Here is a 19,816-nt window from a genome sequence, read left to right on the forward strand (position 1 = left end):
CAGAGCAAGACTCCCGTCTCAAACAAACAAAAAAAAGAGATCAAGACCATCCTGGACAATGTCCTGAAACTCCGTATCTACTAAAAAGTATAAAAATTAGCTGGGCATGGTGGCATGCATCTGTAGTCCCAGCTACTCAGGAGGCTGAGGCAGGAGAATTGCTTGAACCCAGGAGGCAGAGGTTGAAATGAGCCAAGATCGCGCCACTGCACTCCAGCCTAGTGACAGAGCAAGATTCCATCTCAAATAATAATAAAAAAAAAAAACCTAGGTGATGGGTTGACAGGTGCAGCAAACCACCATGGCATACTACGTAACAAACCTGCACACCCTGCACATGTACCCCAGACCTTTAAAAAAAAAAAAAAGAAAATTGTGTAAACTCCAACAGCTGCAGTCAGCAGAACATGACACGTGGGGAAATTTAAGAACATCCTTCTTCAAACACAGATAACTTTTAGATGGTCCCTTTTTTTTTTTTTTTTTTTGAGATGGAGTCTCACTCTGACCCCCAGACTGGAGTTCAGTGGCGCAATCTTGGCTCACTGCAACCTCCGCCTCCCAGGTTCAAGCGATTCTCTTGCCTCACCCTCCCAAGTAGCTAGCACTATAGGCACGCACCACCATGCCTGGCTAATTTTTTGTATTTTTAGTAGAGACCAGGATGGTCTCGATCTCCTAACCTCGCGATCCACCTGCCTTGGCCTCCCAAAGTGCTGGGATTACAGGCGTGAGCCACTGTGCCCGTCCTCTTTCTTCTTTTTTTTTTTTTTTTTTGAGACAGAGTTTCACTTTTGTTGCCCAGGCTGGAGTGCAATGGCGCAATCTCAGCTCACTGCAACCTCCGCCTCCCAGGTGCAAGAGATTCTCCTGTCTTAGCCTCCCAAGTAGCTGGGATTACAGGCATGCGCCACCAGGCCTGGCTATTTTTTTTGTATTTAGTAGAGACGGGCTTTCACCACGTTAGTCAGGCTGGTTGTGAACTCCTGACCTCAGATGATCCACCTGCCTCGGCTTCCTAAAGTGCTGGGACTACAGGAGTGTGCCAATGCGCCCGGCAACAGGCACCAATTTTCACCAGAACTGTTGCCTTAGCCAAACCCTCAAAGCTGTCAAACAATATGAAGGACAAAACAAAGAGAAGTGAGGGTGACAATTTCAGTTTTGCCAAGACAGTTGGAAAAACAGCAAACATTGTTCTTATTCAGTGTACAAATGGGAGCCCAAGGAATGGACACAGGCTTGGTGAAAACTCCTGGAGGAAGAAGCAGATGGGAGAGGATGGAGAGCTGCTTTCATCCAGTCATTACTGACCCCGAAGGCTGACCAGCTGAAGCCACCCTGTGAGGCTCACAGAGAACAGAGGTCCGTAGTCACACACGTACATTTACTGAGCACTGCCATGTGCCCGCACTGTGCTAGATGCTGGGAAACATCAATGAACTGAACAGACAACAATCTCTGCCCTTATGAGGCTTCCATTCTACTGGCAGGAGAAAGACCACAGCAATAACGTAAAACATAAGCCATACAGGGTATAAGAATGGGGAGGCTGGGCGTGGTGGCTCACGCCTGTAATCCCAGCATTTTGGGAGGCCGAGGCAGGTGGATCTCAAGGTCAGGAGTTCAAGACCAGCCTGGCCAAGATGGTGAAACCCCATCTCTACTAAAATACAAAAATTAGCCGAGCATGGTGGTGAGCGCCTGTAATAGCAGCTACTTGGGAGGCTGAGGCAGGAGAATCGCTTGAACCCGGGAGGTGGAGGTTGCAGTGAGCCGAGATCGTGCCACTGCACTCCAGCCTGGGCAACAGAGTGTGACTCTGTCTCAAAAACAAAAACAGAAAAACCCCCAAAAAAGAAGGGGGAAAGTGCCATGGAGAAAAATAGTAGGGTGGCGCATGAGGCTGGCAGTCCTGGGGAATTTAGTTCAATGTTTGATTAAATGCCACTTATGACTACATTTCATTGCTGATTATTCTTTTTTGTGTGTATGTTGCTAGAAAGAACTCGTTGGGGAGTGGGGAAGGGGAGTTACCGCCTTTTCATAAAAAAATAAAATAAAAATCAGTTATGGATCACCCACAGGGGCCAGATATCTTGCTAAGTATTAAAATAAAAATAGGGCCAGGCACAGTGGTTGTAATCCCAGCACTTTGGGAGGCCAAGGCAAGCGGATCACCTGAGGTCAGGAGTTCAAGACCAGCCTGGCCAATATGGTGAAACTCCGTCTCTACTAATAATACAAAAAATTAAGGCCAGGCACGGTGGCTCACACCTGTAATCCCAGCACTTTGGGAGGCTGAGGTGGGCAGATCATGAGGTCAGGAGTTCCAGGCCAGCCTGGCCAATATGGTGAAACCTCGTCTCTACTAAAAATACAAAAATTAGCCGGGCACGGTGGTGCATGGCTGTAGTCCCAGCTACTCAGGTGGCTGAGGTAGAATAATCGCTTGAACCCGGGAGGTGGAGGTTGTAGTGAGCCGAGATCGTGCCACTGCACTCCAGCCTGGGCAACAGAGTAAGACTCCATCTCAAAAAAACAACAACAACAACAATAACAACAACAAAAATTAGCCGGCTGTAGTGGTGCATGCCTGTAATCCCAGCTACTCAGGAGGTTGAGGCAGGAGAATCACTTGAACCTGGGAGGCAGTGGTTGCAGTGAGCCGAGATTGCGCCACTGCACTCCAGCCTGGGCGACAGAGTGGGACTCTGTCTCAAAAAAATAAATAAAAATAAATAAATAAATAAATAAACGAAATAAAAATAGGCGGCCAAGTGGGGTGGCTGAGCCTGGGGAGGTCGAGGCTGCAGTAAGCAGAGATTGTGCCACTGCACTCCAGCCTGGGCAACACAGCTGGACCCAGCCTCAAAAAAACAAACAAAAAGTATAAAATAAAATAGAAAAACAGGAGGCCAGGCATGATAGCTCATGCCTATATCCCAGCACTTTGGGAGGCTGAAGCAGGTGGACTGCTTGAACTCAGGAGTTCAAGACCAGCCTAGGAAACATGGCGAAACCCTGTCTCTACCAAAAATACCAAAATCAGCCAGGAGTGGTGGCATGCACCTGTGGTCCCAGCTACTCGGGAGGCTGAGGTCAGAGGCTCACTGGAGCTCAGGTAGACAAGGCTGCAGTGAACTGTGATCATGGCACTGCACTCCAACCTGGGTGACACAGTGAGATTCTGTCTCAAAAAGAATAAATTAATCAAAAATAAATAAATTTAAAAATTAATTAAAAACAGGCTTAAATAGTGGCCCTACTGCCAAGTTATCTGTAATCTCAGCTAGGAGATAACACATAATAATAATGACAATCATAATATTAGCAGCAGTGTGCTACCACTTAGTGAAGTGAGCAGCTTATTACATTTATTATCTTTATCCTTATAATAAAAGTATGAGTCTACTATTAGTTCTCAGGTACCATTGGGTCTCAGAGCTGTTAAATCCCTGGTGAGTAAGCAAGCACAGGAGGGCCACCCAGCAGCCACATGCTGGACTGGAGTCCTATCTAGATCCTGATGGGAACCCATTCCAAACAAACAAAATACAGGAGACAATGGGGAAATTAATACTGACCTTGTATTTTCCTTTTAGATATGATAATGGCATTGTAGTTTGATAAGGGGGAAATTCCTTTTTTCTTTTAGAGATAGACATCTAGGTATTTAGGAATAAAGTATGTCTGATATTGCCTTTAACATAATCCAGTTTGGGCCAGGCACAGTGGCTCACATCTGTAATCCCAGCACTTTGGGAGGCCGAGGGGGTGGATCACGAGGTCAGGAGATCTAGACCATCCTGGCTAACACGGTGAAACCCCGTCTCTACTAAAAATACAAAAAATTAGCCAGGCGTGGTGGCAGGCGCCTGTAGTCCCAGCTACTCGGGAGGCTGAGGCAGGAGAATGGCGTGAACCCAGGAGGCGGAGCTTGCAGTGAGCCAAGATCGCGCCACTGCACTCCAGCCTGGGTGACAGAGCGAGACTCCGTCTCAAAAAAAAAAAAAACATAATCCAGTTTGCACTGGGCATGTTGCCCACATCTGTAATCCCAGCTACTCAGCAGGCTGAGGTGGGAGGACTGCTTGAGGCCAGGAGTTTGAGACTAGCCCAAGCAGCAAAGACCCCCAACTCTCTAAAACGAAACTAAACTGAAGTAATCCAGTTCAGAGAGCAGTAAGGAGCCATGGGTGGGGTCCACATGAATCAATCTGGCTATGGGTTAGTAACTTTTTTTTTTTTTTTTTTGTAATATGGACTCTAGCTCTGTCATCCAGGCCGGAGTGCAGTGTTGGGAACTCTGCTCCCCGCCTCCCGGGTTCAGCCTCCGATGTAGCTGGGACTACAGGCGCCCACCAACATGCTCGGCTAATTTTTTGTATTTTTAGTAGAGACGTGGTTTCACCGTATCAGCCAGAATGGTCTCGATCTCCTGACCTCGTGATCCACACACCTCGGCCTCCCAAAGGGCTGGGATTACAGGCGTGAGCCACCGTGCCCAGCCTGGGTTAATAACTTTTGAAGGATTTTCTTTGGTTTGTTTTTTAGAGACAGGGTCTTCCTCCGTAGTGCAAACTGGAGGACAGTGGTGCAATCATGGCTCACTGCAGCCTGGACTCCTGGGCTCAAGGTATCTTCCTGTCTCAGCCTCTGAAGTAGTTGAGATTACAGGTGTGCACCACCATGCCCAGTTAATTTTTATTTTTTTTTATTTTTTTTTTTAAGACAGAGTCTCACTCTGTCACCCAGGCTGGAGTGCGGTGGTGTAATCAGCTCACTGCAACCTCTGCCTCCCAGGTTCAAGTGATTTTCATGCCTCATCCTCCTAAGTAGCTGGGATTACAGGCATGTGCCACCACACCTCGTTCATTTTTGTATTTTTAGTAGAGACAGGGTTTTGCCATGTTGGCCAGGCTGGTCTCAAACTCTTGACCTCAAGTGATCTGCCTGCCTCAGCCTCCCAAAGTGCTGGGATTACAGGCGTGAGCCACCATAACTGGCCAATTTTTTTTCATTTTTTGTAGAGGTAGTGTCTCACTATGTTGCCCAGGCTGTTCTTCAACTCCTGGCCTCAAGAGATTGACTTCCCAAAAGTGCTGGGATTACACTTTTTGTGTAATCCACCTTTTGTGTAATCCACTTTTGTGTAATACACTTTTGTGTAATCCACCTTTGACTTCCCAAAGTGCTGGGATTACAGGCATGAGTCATTGTGCCTGGCTGAAGTCAGGTGTTTTAAAGAATTACATACTAAATAGTACAAGAAAAACATTTTTTAAAAAAGGCAAAAAAGGCCAGGCACAGTGGCTCATGCTTGTAATCTCAGCACTTTTGGAGGCTGAGGTGAGTGGAACACCAGAGGTCAGGAGTTTGAGACCACCCTGGCCGACATGGTAAAACACTCTCTTGACCAAAAAAAAAAAAAAAAAAAAAAAAAGCCTGGCGTAGTAGTGTGTGCCTGTAATCCCAGCTACTCAGGAGGCTGAGGCAGGAGAATCACTTGAACCCAGGAGGTGGAGGTTGCAGTGAGCCGAGATCGTGCCACTGCACTCGAGCCTTGGCGACAGAGAAAGACTGCCTCTGAAAAAAAAATAAATCAGTAAAATAAAAAGGGGGGCCGGGCGCGGTGGCTCATGCCTGTAATCCCAGCACTTTGGGAGGCTGAGGCGGGTGGATCACGAGGTCAGGAGATCGAGATCATCCTGGTTAACACAGTGAAACCCCGTCTCTACTAAAAATACAAAAAATTACCCGGGCGTGGTGGCGGGCGCCTGTGGTTCCAGCTACTCAGGAGGTTGAACAAGGAGAATGGCGTGAACCCAGGAGGCAGAGCTTGCAGTGAGCCGAGTTCGTGCCACTGCAGTCCAGCCTGGGCTACAGAGCGAAACTCCATCTAAAAAAAAAAAAAAAAAAAAAAAAAGGGGGCCGGACGCAGTGGCTCATGCCTGTAATCACAGCACTTTGAGAGGCCAAGGTGGGTGGACTGCCTGAACTCAGGAGTTCGAGACCAGCCTGGGCAACACAGTGAAACCCCGTCTCTACTAAAATACAAAAAATTAGCTGGGCGTGACAGCATGGGCCTGTAATCCCAGCTACCTGGGAGGCTGAGACAGGAGAATCGCTTGAACTCAGGAGGCGGAGGTTGCAGTGAGCAGAGACTGTGCCATTGCACTCCAGCCTGGGCGACAGAGCAAGACTCTGTCTCAAATAAATACATTAATAAAATAAAATAAAATGCCAAAAAAGATCAGTACTTTACAAAGCTTTTAATTGACTCTCCCCCTGCCAAAAAGAAAAAAAGAAACCAAAAAGTTCCCATTAACTATGCTTCACAGATACTGGTTAAGCAAGTTTCTTTACTGTAGGACTTTTCAGAACCTGAGATGTGTCAATGTGTGCTTGAATCTCCAGGGTTCCAAGGCTCGGGTTGTGGGGAGAGTATTTCTGACTCTGGACACACCAATTTGAGGAAGATTGATCTGGTGGTTTCTTGAGGCCACTTCAGCTCTAACAAACTGTACTTCTACACTAAGAGCTTCTGGCACAGGCAGGACCAGGCTAAAGGAAGAGGACACTGATGAGGGCCTGGAGGCTCTTATATTGCAGATTAGATTAGGAAAGGCCTTGAATGCCAAACTGAGGCCTACAGACTTCATTACGCAAGGTAAACAGTTGAGAGGAGCAGCATGATTCAAGTTGTGCTGTAGTAAGTATGCTCCAAGGCAAACTGGAGTCTAGATGGGAGAATGGAGGTGGAGATGTAACTGCCATAACTAGGCATGAAGGGCTAAGAAACTGTTCTGGGATGGCAGCCTTTGGGACTAGAAAGAAGGGATGCACAAAGACAAAGGATAAGAAGGGGCCAGGAAGGCCGGGAGCAGTGGCTCACACCTGTAATCCCAGCACTTTGGGAGGCCAAGGTGGGGTGGATCACCTGAGGTCAGGAGTTCGAGACCAGCCTGGCCAACAAGGTGAAACCCCATCTCTAATGAAAATACAAAAAATTAGCCAGGCGTGGTGGCGGGTGCCTGTAATCCCAGCTACTCAGGAGGCTGAGGCAGAATTGCTTGAACCTGGGAGGCGGAGGTTGCAGTGAGCCAAGATGGCGCCATTGCACTCCAGCCTGGGCAACGAGAGCAAAACTCCATCTCAAAAAAAATAAAATAATAAAACTAAGAAGGCTTTGGGACATTAACTAGCCCAGACATACATTCACATACTCATTATTAGGTAAAAGTTTTATCCCATAATTTGACATAAACGAATAGGACTGAACACTAGCTGCTCTATCAATAAATAAAGGCCATTAACAGCTGGGCACAGTAAAACGCCTATAATCCCAGCTACTTGAGAGGTTAAGACAGGAGAATCATTTCAGCCAAGGACTTCCAGACCAGCCTGGGCAACACAGCAAGACCCTGGCTCAACAAAAGCCTCAACAAAACAAAGGTTACAGTTGAGCAAGCACTGTGTTAAGTACTTTACAGGCATTCATCTATTCATTCCTAACACCGCAAGAAGCTGCTATTATTATTCTACTTTTCAGAGTTGAACTCAGGAGGCTGAGGCAGGAGAATTGCTTGAACCCGGGAAGCAGAGGTTGCAGTGCACCGAGACTGAGCCATTGCACTCCAGCCTGGGAGACAAGAGCAAAACTCTGTCTCAGAAAAAGAAAAAGAAAGAAAAATATAGACTAGGCCGGGCATGGTGGTTCATGCCTGTAATCCCAGCATTTTGGGAGGCCAAGGCAGACAGATTGCTTGAGCCCAAGAATCAAGACCAGCCAGGGCAACGTGGTAAAACCTCGTCTCTACAAAAAATACAAAAATTAGCCAGGTGTGTTGGTGCACCGTAGTCCCAGCTACTCAGGAGGCTGAAGCAGAAGAATCACTCAAGCCCTGGAGGTGGAGGTTGTGGTGAGCTATGATGATCAGTCTAGGTGAGACCTCGTCCCAAAATAAATAAATAAATAACAAGAAGGAAAATATAGACTCAACGTCCCCTGGGAGGGTCACAGCATCTCCTAAATTCTATTCAATTCGCTCTGCATGTACTGAGCACCTGCTTTATGCCATTACCTTGCTTCTAACCATGGCTTAGGAAAGAACAAGACTCGCCCCTGAGTTTGAGGAACTCTCTATTAGAGCCATGAGACAGACACATCAGATACAAACAAAACAGCAGGAACAATAGAAACCTGTAAATTAGTACTGACCAAAATGATAGTTACAGATAAAAAACATATCTCAGATGCTGGAAGGGGAGGTCACTGTGAACTCAAGCGATTTGGGAAGGCTTTCTGAGGCAGCACAGGGCTGGAGCTCAAGGCTGAAGACAGGGCTGGAGCTCAAGGCTGAAGACAATCTAACAGGATACAGTTAGGTGCCAGGTGTGGTGGCTTATGCCTGTAATCCCAGCACTTTCAGACTCCAAGGCAGGAGGATCGCTTCGGCCCAGGATCGCTGGAGACCAGCCTGGGCAACATAGGAAGACCCTGACTCTATTTATTTTTAAAATAATAGGCCGGGCACAGTGGCTCACATCTATAATCTCAGGACTTTGGGAGGCCAAAGCAGGCGGATCACCTGAGGTCAGGAGTTCGAGACCAGCCAGACCAACATGGTGAAACCCCATCCCTACTAAAAGTACAAAAAATTGCTGGGCAGGGCAACTCACACCTGTAATCCCAGCACTTTGGGAGGCTGAGGTGGGTGGATTACTTGGGGTCAAAAGTTCAAGACCAGCCTGGCCAACATGGCAAAACTCCATCTTTACTAAAAATAAAAAAAATTAGCCGGGCACAGTGGCTCATGCCTGTAATCCCAGCACTTGGGAGGCCGAGGCAGGCAGATCACCTGAGGTCAGGAGTTCGAGACCAGCCTGACCAACATGGAGAAACATCATCTCTACTAAAAAAAATATATATATATTAGGCAGGTGTGGTGGTGGGCGCCTATAATGCCAGCTACTCAGGAGGCTAAGGCAGGAGAACTGCTTGAACCCGGGAGACGGTGGTTTGCAGTGAGCCAAAATCACGCCACTGCACTCCAGCCTGGGAGACAGAGCAAGACGTTGTCTTAAAAAAAAAAAAAAACATTAGCCGAGTGTGGTGGCGCACATCTGTAGTCCCAGCTATTTGGGAGGCTGAGGCAGAAGAATCACTTGAACACAGGAGGTGGAGGTTGCAGTGAGCCGAGATCATGCCACTGCACTCCAGCCTGGGCAACGGAGTGAGAATCCATCTCAAAAAAAAAAAAGAAAATAAATAATAAATAATAAAAATAAAAATACAACTACAAAAAACTAGCCAGGTATGGTGGTGCATGCCTGTAGTTCCAGCTACTCGGGAGGCTGAGGAAGGAGAATTGCTTGAACCTTGTCGACAGAGTTTGCAGTGAGCCAAAATCTTGCCACTGTACTCTAGCCTGGGTGACAAGCAAAACTCTTGTCTCAAAAAAAAAAAAAAAGGATACAGTGTGATGGGGTGAGGAAGACAGGGAAGACTGGGGACAGGGACACTAGACAGAGATCTCCTGAAAATAGTGCCCATAACAGGTGTTTGGTAGACAGGTCTCAGCCCTCAGATAAACCCATTTCCAAAGATGAAGACCAGAGAATGAGAATAATGACTTATGGTTCTGGCCGGGTGTGATGGCTCATGCCTGTAATCCCAGCGCTTGAACTCCTGGTCAGGAGTTCAAGACCAGCCTGGCCAACATGGTGAAACTCGGTCTCTACTAAAAATACAAAAATTAGACAGGCATAGTGGTGGGCGCCTGTAATCCCAGCTACTCAGAAGGCTGAGTCAGAAGAATCACTTGAACCCGGGAGGTGGAGGTTGCAGTGAGCTGAGATCGTGCCACTGCACTCCAGCCTGGGTGACAGAGTGAGACTCCATCTCAGGAAAAAAAAAAAAAGACTTGGCCGGCGCAGTGGCTCACGCCTGTAATCTCAGCACTTTGGAAGGCTGAGGCAGGTGGATCACAAGGTCAAGAGATCGAGACCATCCTGGCCAACACGGTGAAACCCCATCTCTACTAAAAAATATAAAAAATTAGCTGGGCATGGTGGTGGGCACCTGTAGTCCCAGCTACTCGGGAGGCTGAGGCAGAATGGCGTGAACCTGGTAGGCAGAGCTTGCAGTGAGCTGAGATCACGCCACTGTGCTCCAGTCTGGGTGACAGAGCAAGACTCCATCTCAAATAATAATAATAATAATAATAAATAATAATAATAATAAAGACTTGTGGTTCTGCACTTTAGGCACCATGTTGGTCAGGCTGGTCTCAAAGTACTCGCATTTGTGAGTAAGAAGAGGTTGTAAGGATGTTCACTGTGGCATTGTTTGTAAGGGTGAGATATGGGAACAACAGAAATATCCAAAAACAGGATATAGATTAACTAAAAGGAGATATATTCAGTCTATGGGATATTACATCCATCTAAAGAATGAAGGTGATGTGGAAAGAGCTCCATGATATATCAGGTATGATGAAAAAATGTGAGTTCCAGGACACTTTTTACGGTTTGCTACCATTTATGAAAAACAAAGCTACACGAATGTATATGTTCATTAGTGTACATAAAAATATAAAAGGCCATAGTCCAAAATTATATTGTGATTATCTCTAGGGAGAAAAGTAGGAGGACAGTAAAAGAGGATTATTATTTTCGACTCTCTATAGCTCTATACCGTTTTTTTTTTTGAGACGGAGTCTCGCTCTGTCGCCCAGGCTGGAGTGCAGTGGAGCAATCTCGGCTCACTGCAAACTCCGCCTCCGGGGATCACACTATTCTCCTGCCTCAGCCTCCAAAGTAGCTGGGACTACAGGCACCTGCCACCATGCCCGGCTAATTTTTTGTATTTTTAGTAGAGATGGGGTTTCACTGTGTTAGCCAGGATGGTCTCAATCTCCTGACCTCGTGATCCGCCCATCTTGGCCTCCCAAAGTGCTGGGATTACAGGCGTGAGCCACCACTCCTGGCCGCTCTGTACTGTTTTTGAAAGTTTAAAATGAAAATTTATTCCTGCTGGTGCAATGGCTCACACCTGTAATCCTAACACTTTGGGAGGCTGAGGCGGGCAGATCGCTTGAGCTCAGGAATTTGAAACCAGCCTGGCCAGCATGGCAAAACCCCATCTCTACAAATAATAATAATAATAATACAAAAAATAGCCAGGCGTGGTGGTGCATGCCTGTAGTCCCAGCTATGCTGGAGGCTGACGTGGGAGGATCACTTAAGCCAGGGAGGTGGAGGTTGCAGTAAGCTGAGATCATGCCACTGCACTCCAGTGTGAGCAACCGAACAAAAGCCTGTCTCAAAAAAAAAAAAAAAAAGTATTCCTATATAAAAAGACTTTGGCTGAGTACAGTGGCTCATGTCTGTAATCCAGCACTTTGGGGAGCCGAGGCGGGTGGATCATGAGGTCAGGAGTTCAAGACCAGCCTGGCCAACATAGTGAAACCCCATCTCTACTAAAAATACAAAAATTAGCCAGGCATGGTGGCACTTGCCTGTGCCTGTAAGCTACTCGGGAGGCTGAGGCAGGAGAATCGCTTGAACCTGGGAGGCAGAGGTTGCAGTGAGCCAAGATTCCGCCACTGCACTCCAGCCTAGGCGACAGAGCGAGACTCCATCTCAAAAAAAACAAACAAAAGACTTCAAGGCCAGGCGCAGGGACTCACTCCTGTAATCCTAACACTTTGGGAGGCCGAGGTGGGTGGATCACCTAAGGTCAGGAGTTTGAGATCAGCCTCTCCAACATGGTGAAACCCTGTCTCTACTAAAAATACAAAAAATTAGCTGGGTGTGGTGGTGGGCACCTGTAATCCCAGCTACTTGGGAGGCTGAGGCAGGAGAATCACTTGAACCCAGGAAGCGGAGGTTGCGGTGAGCCAAGACCGCGCCATTGCACTCCAGCCTGGGCAAAAAGATTGAAACTCCATCTCAAAAACAAAACAAAACAAAAAAACCCTCAAATTCTTATCGAGTCATGACAGCAAAGAAGGCAAGAATCACAAAAACATGAGGCTCAGAAAATTTCACAGTTGAAAATCTCTGGAATGTTCTGGTTCAAGCCCCCAGAACCTCAGGACCACAATACAGGGCAAAGGGAAGAACCTTCACTAAGATATAGGAAGGTGCCGAACAGAAACAAACAAATTAAACCCCCAACTTCTAATACACTTGAACTGAAGCTGGGCATGGTGGCTTATACCTATAATCCCAGCACTTTGGGAGGCCAAGGCAGGAGGACAGCTTGAGCTAGGAGTTTGAGACTAGCCTGGGTAACACAGAGAGACTCTATCTCTACACACAAAAAACATTAGCCAGGCAGGGTGGTGCACACCTGTGGTCCCACTACTTGGGGGGTTGAGGGAGGAGGATCACTTGAGCCTAGGAGTTTGAGGCTGAAGTGAGCTATGACTGCACCACTGTATTCCAGCTTGGGCAACAGAGCAAGACCCTGTCAAAAAAAAAAAAAAATGCTTCATTTAAAAAAATTATTAGATTCAGGCCGGGCACGGTGGTTCACGCCTGTAATCCCAGCACTATGGGAGGCCGAGGCGGGCAGATCATGAGGTCAAGGGATCACGACCATCCTGGCCAACATGGTCTCTACTAAAAATAAAAAAATTAGCTGGGCATGGTGGCGTGTGCCTGTAATCCCAGCTACTCGGGAGGCTGAGTAGGAGAATCACTTGAACTCGGATGGCAGAGGTTACAGTGAGCCAAGATTGCACCACTGCACTTCAGCCTGTCAACAGAGAGAGACTCTGTCTCAAAAAAAGAAAAAAAAAAAAAGTATTAGATTCAAGGGACATTGTCAAATTGCTATAAAAGGTTCCAAATGCTTATTCTCAATTTCTGTCCTTATTATAGAGAGGACAAGAGGACATTCTGGGGACATAATCCAAGATGCATACTGAACTTTTGAGCTGTGCTGCACCACAGCGCACTACTATTCCACTATACTGTGTTCACCTGTTACGTGGGCTACCTCTGGAGACAGAGTCCCACCTACGTCTGGCTCATTACCAAATGCTCTGGCTTGGTCCATGGAGCATGCTTCAATGACTCCATGGACTAAAGGAATGTTCAAGTTAATGTCTCTGGCCACAGCTGCTAAGACAGGTTACTCACCATTTGGAACCAGAAGGAGGCTTTTCACGATGCTTCTGAGGGAGCCAAGACTGATCTGATTGGTGGTGGCAAATTCAGAGAGCTGAGCCAGAAACCTTTCCACCTGCAGAGAGAGAACAGTGAAAACCCGGGCCTTTACTTTCTAAGCATCTCAGGGACCATGGACCCACTCTCCCTAACACAGAATGTTTTATTTACCTCTTTTGGCTCAGTTAGGAAGTGGAAAAGCACCTCTGTCAGGGCTGAGAACTGCTGTGAAAAAAACAACACAGAACATCAGTACAATTTCTACTCCTGGGTCAGCATGCCCCACCCCAGGCAACTGCAGAGCCTTGAGAGGGAATAACAGTAACAGCCAAGTGTTATGCCTGTTCTGATCATCCTACAGTTACAAATGTTCACAATACCCACCACCAGTGTCAATATACCTGTGTCACTACATCATCTGAAAAACACATTTATTGGGATACTTAGCAGACATGTATTGAGAGACTGTAAGCATACGCACTCAGATGCACACATATATCTCTAGGACACAGACACACACAGACATACACACACACACACACACACACACACACATGCACAAAGGGGAAATCATCAGAAAATTAAAACCGGTTACCACTTTTAACCACTGGATGATTTTTATTTTCTTCTGTTTTACCTATCCATATTTTCTTTTTTTTTTTTTCTTTCCCTGAGACAGGGTCTCTCTGTCGCCCAGGCTGGAATGCAGTGATGCAATCTCGGCTCACTGCAACCTCTGCCTCCTGGGGTCAAGTGACCCTCCCACCTCAGCCTCCAGAGTAGCTGGGACTACAGGCACATGCCACCATACCCGGCTAATTTTTTTTTTTTAAATGTAGAGACAGGGTCTCACTTTGTTGCCCAGGATGGTCTCAAACTCCTGGGCTCAAGTGATCTACCCACGTCAGCCTCCCAAAGTGCTGGAATTACAGGCATAAGCCATGCACGTGGCCTCATATTTTCTTGGGCTCCCCCCACCCATAAACATCTCGTTACTTGTGTAAGACAACAATAAATTGTAACACTTTATTATGCACCCAGAACAGATGCTTACAGTTTTGTGTGGCTTAATCTTTTCTCTTTACTGGTAATGTGTTGTTAGGAACCGAATGTTTGTTGTCTCCCCAAAATTCATATATTGAAGCCCTAACTTCCACTGTGACAATATTTGAAGACAGGGCCTGTTAGATGATAAAGGTTAAATGAGGTCATAAGAGTGAGACCCTAAACCCATAGGGCTGGGGGCCCTTATTTTGATTTTATTTTATTTTTTAGATGGAATCTCACTCTGTCACCCAGGCTGGAGTGCAGTGGTGTGATGTTGGCTCACTGCAACCTCCACCTCCCGAGTTCAAGCAATTCTCCTGCCTCAGCCTTCCGAGCAGCTGGGATTACAGGTGCCTGCCACCACACCTGGATAATTTTTGTATTTTTAGTAAAGATGGGTTTTACCATATTGGCCAGGCTGGTCTCGAACTCTTCACCTCAAGTGATCCACCTGCCTCGGCCTCCCAAAGCGCTGGGATTATAGGTATATAATCCGAGCCTAGGGCTGGGGCCCTTATAAGAAGAGGAAGAGGCCAGGTGCAGTGGCTCATGCCTGTAATCCCAGCATTTTGGGAGGCCAAGATGGGAGGATTGCTTGAGACTGTGAGTTTGAGATCTGCCTGGGCAACACAGCAAGACCTCACCTCTTGAAAAAAAAAAAAAAAAAAAAAAAGGAAAGAGGGAGTCATCTACAAGCCAGGAATCACACTGGCTGGCACTTGATCTTGTACTTCCAAGCAAGCAGAACTGTTAGAAATAAATGTCTGGGCTGGGCATAGTGGCTCACACCTGTAATCCCAGCACTTTGGGAGGCTGAAGTGAGTGGATCATGAGGTCAGGAGTTTGAGACCAGCCTGGCCAGCATAGTGAAACCCTGTCTCTACTAAAACAAAAAAACAAAAAAAAAAATTAGCCGGGCGTGGTGGTGTGTACTTGTAATCCCAGCTACTCGGGAGGCTGTGGCGGGAGACTCACTTGAACCCAGGAGGCAGGGGTTGCGGTGAGCTGTGATCATGTCACTGCACACCAGTCTGGACGACAGATCGAGACTCTGTCTCAAAAAAAAGAAAGAAAGAAAGAAAGAAATGTCTGCTGTTGGAGCCAACCAGTCTATGGTATTTTGCCTTAACAAAATACCAGCTGCCCAGGTATTTTGTTATGGCAGCCTGAGCTGACTGAGACACAGATCATTACTTTCTCACGTCCCTCCCTGTGAACAGTGTGTATGGGCTGGACGCGGTGGCTCACGCATGTAATCCCAGCACTTTGAGAGGCCGAGGTTGGCGGATCATTTGAGGTCAGGAGTTCAAGACCAGCCTGACCAACATGGTGAAACCCCGTCTCTACTAAGAATACAAAAATTAGCCAGGCGTGGTGGTGCGTGCCTGTAATCCTAGCTACTCGGGAGGCTGAGGCAGAATTGCTTGAACCTGGGAGGCGGAGGTTGCAGTGAGCGGAGATCGTGCCACTGCACTCCAGCCTGGGTGACAGAGCGAGACTCCGTTTCAAAAAACAACAACAACAACAACAAAAAGCCCACTGTGTATGGCATAGTGGGGAAAACCAGGATGCCAGGGTTTAAAAGACCCAGTTCAATCAGTGTTCTCCGTTGACTACTCTTGTGAATTTGGTCAAGCCATTTAGCATCTGTGTCCCAGTCCCCACGAGGAAAACAAACGTGAGAATACACAGCTTCCAATACCAACAGTAACACATGCAGAGCCTCTAGCACAGAGCCAGGCTGGACGCTAAACAAATGGTAGCTACAGTTAGAGCCATGAGAGTCACTATACCATTTGATTCACCTTCTAGAAGCAATATATAAAAAAAGAAAAAGATTATAGGCAGATACTTCAGCTTAAAACCCCCAAAGTTATATATGTAGTATGTTAAATGCACCTATCCCTTCTGCTATGACATATTAAACTCTACACATCTGTCAGGGCTCTGTATTATTTTATTGAAAAATTTATTCTATTTTAAAAGAAAACGAAACTGGGTGTGGTGGCTCATGCCTGTAATCCCAGCACTCTGGGAGGCCAAGGTGAGAGGATTGCTTGAGGCCAGGAGTTCGAGACCAGCTTGGGCAATCTGCATAAAAAAATTTAAAAATTAGCCAGGCAAGGTGGCATGCTCCTGTAGTCCTAGCTACTCAGGAGGCTGAGGCAGGAGGATTGCTTCAGCCCAGGCATTCCAAGCTGCAGTGAGTTATGATCACACCACTGAACTCCAGCCTGTGTGACAGAACAAGATCCTAGCTCAAAAAATAAAAATAAATTAGTCAGGCGTGGTGGTATGCACCCGTAGTTCTAGCTACTCTGGAGGCTGAGGTGGAAGGATTGCTTGAGCCCAGGTGCTTGAGGCTGCAGCAAACTATGATTGCGCCACTGCAATCCAGCCTGAGCAACAGTGCAAGAATGTGTTATTGATCCCTCATCCCTATCTCTCCCTTCCCAAGCCCTCCTTATCCTCCAAAGCCCTGCCAAGAAACCATGACACTCCCAACAAGAAAGGGACCTACCCAGATTCTCAACTTCTGAGGCTCCCTGGGGCCACCTAGAATTTTCAGCTCTGATAAGGAACACAAACATGTCTTAGAAGAGAAGGTTCCTTATATGGCACTGCAGCTTCACAGCAACTTAAATATTGTAAGTGCACAGTAAGTATTTGCTGAATAAATCTTTCCTAAACACTCCCCCCATGCTTTGCCTTTGCAATTGCATAGGTGCCTCCCTCTGGAATGCTCACCCACACATGGCTATTTATGCATGCATCTCAAAATCTTAAGGATTCTCCCCAGTAAACTTAGGAAGAGATGCACAAGGTCATTCCAGACTAGAGAAATGCAAATCAGTAAAAACAGAAGATATTATTTTTCACTTATCAGATCTGCAAACCCAAAAGTTTGACTAGGACACCAGTGCTGATGAAAGTACAAGGAAGCAGACAGGTTCCTGCATGACTGATGATAGGATACACTGGGGTGACTTTTCTAGAGGGCAATTTCACAATGTGCATCTAACTCGTACTTTTTTGAGGCAGAGTCTGGCTCTCTCGCCCAGACTGGAGTGCAGTGGCGCAATCACGGCTCACTGGAGCCTCCAACCTCTTGGGTTCAAAGCAATCCTCCCACCTCAGTCTCCTGAGTAGCTGAGATTACAGGCACACGCCACCACATCCACATTGGGCTAATTTTTTTATATTTTGTAGAGACAGGGTCTCACAATGTTGCCCCAGCTCATCTGGAACTCCTGGGCTCAAGCAATCCTCCTGCCTCACCCTCCCTAAGAACTGGGATTATAGGTATGACCGACCACACCCAACCGGCATCAAATTTTTAAATGATTATACCCCTCGACCTAGTAATTCCATTCCATGAAGTATATCCTTTAGGTATGTTCCAAAAAGTAAATGTTTTGGCAAGTTACAGTGGCTCATGCCTGTAATGCCAGCACTTTGGGAGGCAGAGGCAGGAGGACCGCTTGAGCCCAGGAGACAAGCATTATGTTCAGGCAACATAGTGAGAGCCCATCTCTACAAATCATAATAATACATTTAAATTTAAAAAGAAAAGAAGAGGCCTGGCGCGGTGGCTCAAGCCTGTAATCCCAGCACTTTGGGAGGCCGAGGCGGGCGGATCATGAGGTCATGAGATCTAGACCATCCTGGCTAACATGGTGAAACCCCGTCTCTCAACTCTCTACTAAAAATACAAAAAAATTAGCCGGTCTTGGTAGCGGGCACCTGTAGTCCCAGCTACTCTGGAGGCTGAGGCAGGAGAATGGTGTGAACCTGGGAGACGGAGCTTGCAGTGAGCCGAGATCACGCCACTGCACTCCAGCCTGGGCGACAGAGCGAGATTCTGTCTCAAAAAAAAAAAAAAAAAAAAAAGAAAGAAAGAAAAAAGAAGGTCAGATGCGGTGGCTCACATCTGTAATCCCAGCACTTTGGAGGCTGAGGTGGGCGGATCACCTGAGGTCAGGAGCTTGAGACCAGCCTGGCCAACATGGCGAAACCCCGTCTCTACTAAAAATACAAAAATTAGCTGGGCATGGTGGCGGGCGCCTGTAATCCCAGCAGAATTACTTGAACCCGGGAGGCGGAGGCTACAGCGAGCTGAGATTGTGCCACTGCACTCCAGCCTGGGCAACAGAGTGAGACTCCATCTCAAAAAAAAAAAATGCAGTAGATCTGTTTGAAGGGAGAAAATAGTCAGGATACATTGTTCAGTTTAAAAAACAGCAACAACAAAACAGGCCAGGCACGGTGGCTCACGCCTGTAATCCCGGCACTTTGGGAGGTTGAGGCGGGGGGATAACCAGAGGTCAGGAGTTTGAGACCAGCCTGGCCAACTTGGCCAAACCCCGTCTCTACTAAAAATTCAAAAATGGCCTGGTGCAGCGGCTCACGCCTGTAATCCCAGCACTTTGGGAGGCCGAGGTGGGCAGATCACCTGAGGTCAGGAGTTTGAGACCAGCCTAGCTAACATGGTGAAACCCTGTCTTGACTAAAGAAACAAAAAATTAGCCGAGTGTGGTGGCATGTACATATTGGGAGCTAATTGGGAGGCTGAGCTAATTGGGAGGCTGAGGCAGGAGAATTGCTTGAACCTGGGAGGTGGAGGTTGCAGTGAGCCGAGATTGCACCATTGCATTCCAACCTGGGCGACAGGGCAAGACTCCATCTCAAAAAAAAAAAAAAATTTAGCCAGGTGTGGTGGTGTGCGTCTATAATCCCAGCTACTTGGGAGGCTGAGGCAGGAGAATCGCTTGAACCTGGGAGGCAGAGGTTGCAGTGAGCCGAGATCGCACCATTGCATTCCAGCCTGGGCGACGAGTGGAAATCCTTCTCAAAAAAAAAAAAAAAAAAAGGCCGGGCGCGGTGGCTCATGCCTGTAATCCCAATACTTAGGGAGGCCAAGGCGCGCAGACCACGAGGTCAGGAGACGGAGACCATCCTGGCTAGGGTGAAACCCCATCTCTACTAAAAATAAAAAAAATAAAATTAGCCAAGCATGGTAGGGGGCGCCTATAGTCCCAACTACAGGGGAGGCTGAGGCAGGAAAACGGCATGAACCCGGGAGGCGGAGCTTGTGGTGAGCCCAGATCACGCCACTGCACTCCAGCCTGGGCAACACAGCGAGACTCCGTCACAAAAAAAAAAAAAAAAAAGTGCCGTGCCTCACGCTTGTAATCCCAGCACTTCGGGAGGCCAAGGCGGGTGGAACCCAAGGTCAGGAGTTCAAGACCAGCCTGGCCAAGATGGTGAAACCCTGTCTCTACTAAAAATACAAAAATTAGCCGGACATGGTGGCACGTGCCTGAAATCCCAGCTACTCAGGAGGCTGAGGCAGAGAATTGCTTGAACCCGGGAGGTGGAGGTTGCAGTGAGCCCAGATCACGCCACTGCACTCCAGCCTGGGTGACAGAGCTTGACTCTGTCTCAAAACAAACAAACCAAAAAAAACCCAGCAAGATGAAGAAAAAATATATACAGAATGATCCATTTTCTATATATATATAAACATTCAAAGCCAGAAATGGGAGGATCACTTGAGCCTAGATGTTCAAGGTCACTAGGGGCAGCA

At 47.2% G+C, this 19,816-nt stretch overlaps 1 protein-coding gene across 2 annotated transcripts in view; it reads right to left on the minus strand.

Annotated features, from left to right (window-relative positions):
- Positions 1-19,816, minus strand: part of COMMD7 (COMM domain containing 7) — a 38,373-nt gene that overhangs the window by 9,488 nt on the left and 9,069 nt on the right. Inside the window, exons 2-3 of one of the 2 annotated variants that reach the window (XM_054467043.2) lie at positions 13,354-13,407; positions 13,156-13,258 (exon numbers count right to left, since the gene is read on the minus strand). In XM_054467043.2, coding sequence (XP_054323018.1) covers positions 13,156-13,258; positions 13,354-13,407 — 157 coding nt within the window. The remainder of the gene's footprint in view (positions 1-13,155; positions 13,259-13,353; positions 13,408-19,816) is intronic. The other variant, XM_054467044.2, reaches the window with a different exon arrangement.

The sequence above is a fragment of the Pongo pygmaeus genome, chromosome 21 (genome assembly GCF_028885625.2).
Source record: "Pongo pygmaeus isolate AG05252 chromosome 21, NHGRI_mPonPyg2-v2.0_pri, whole genome shotgun sequence".
Taxonomy (NCBI): domain Eukaryota; kingdom Metazoa; phylum Chordata; class Mammalia; order Primates; family Hominidae; genus Pongo; species Pongo pygmaeus.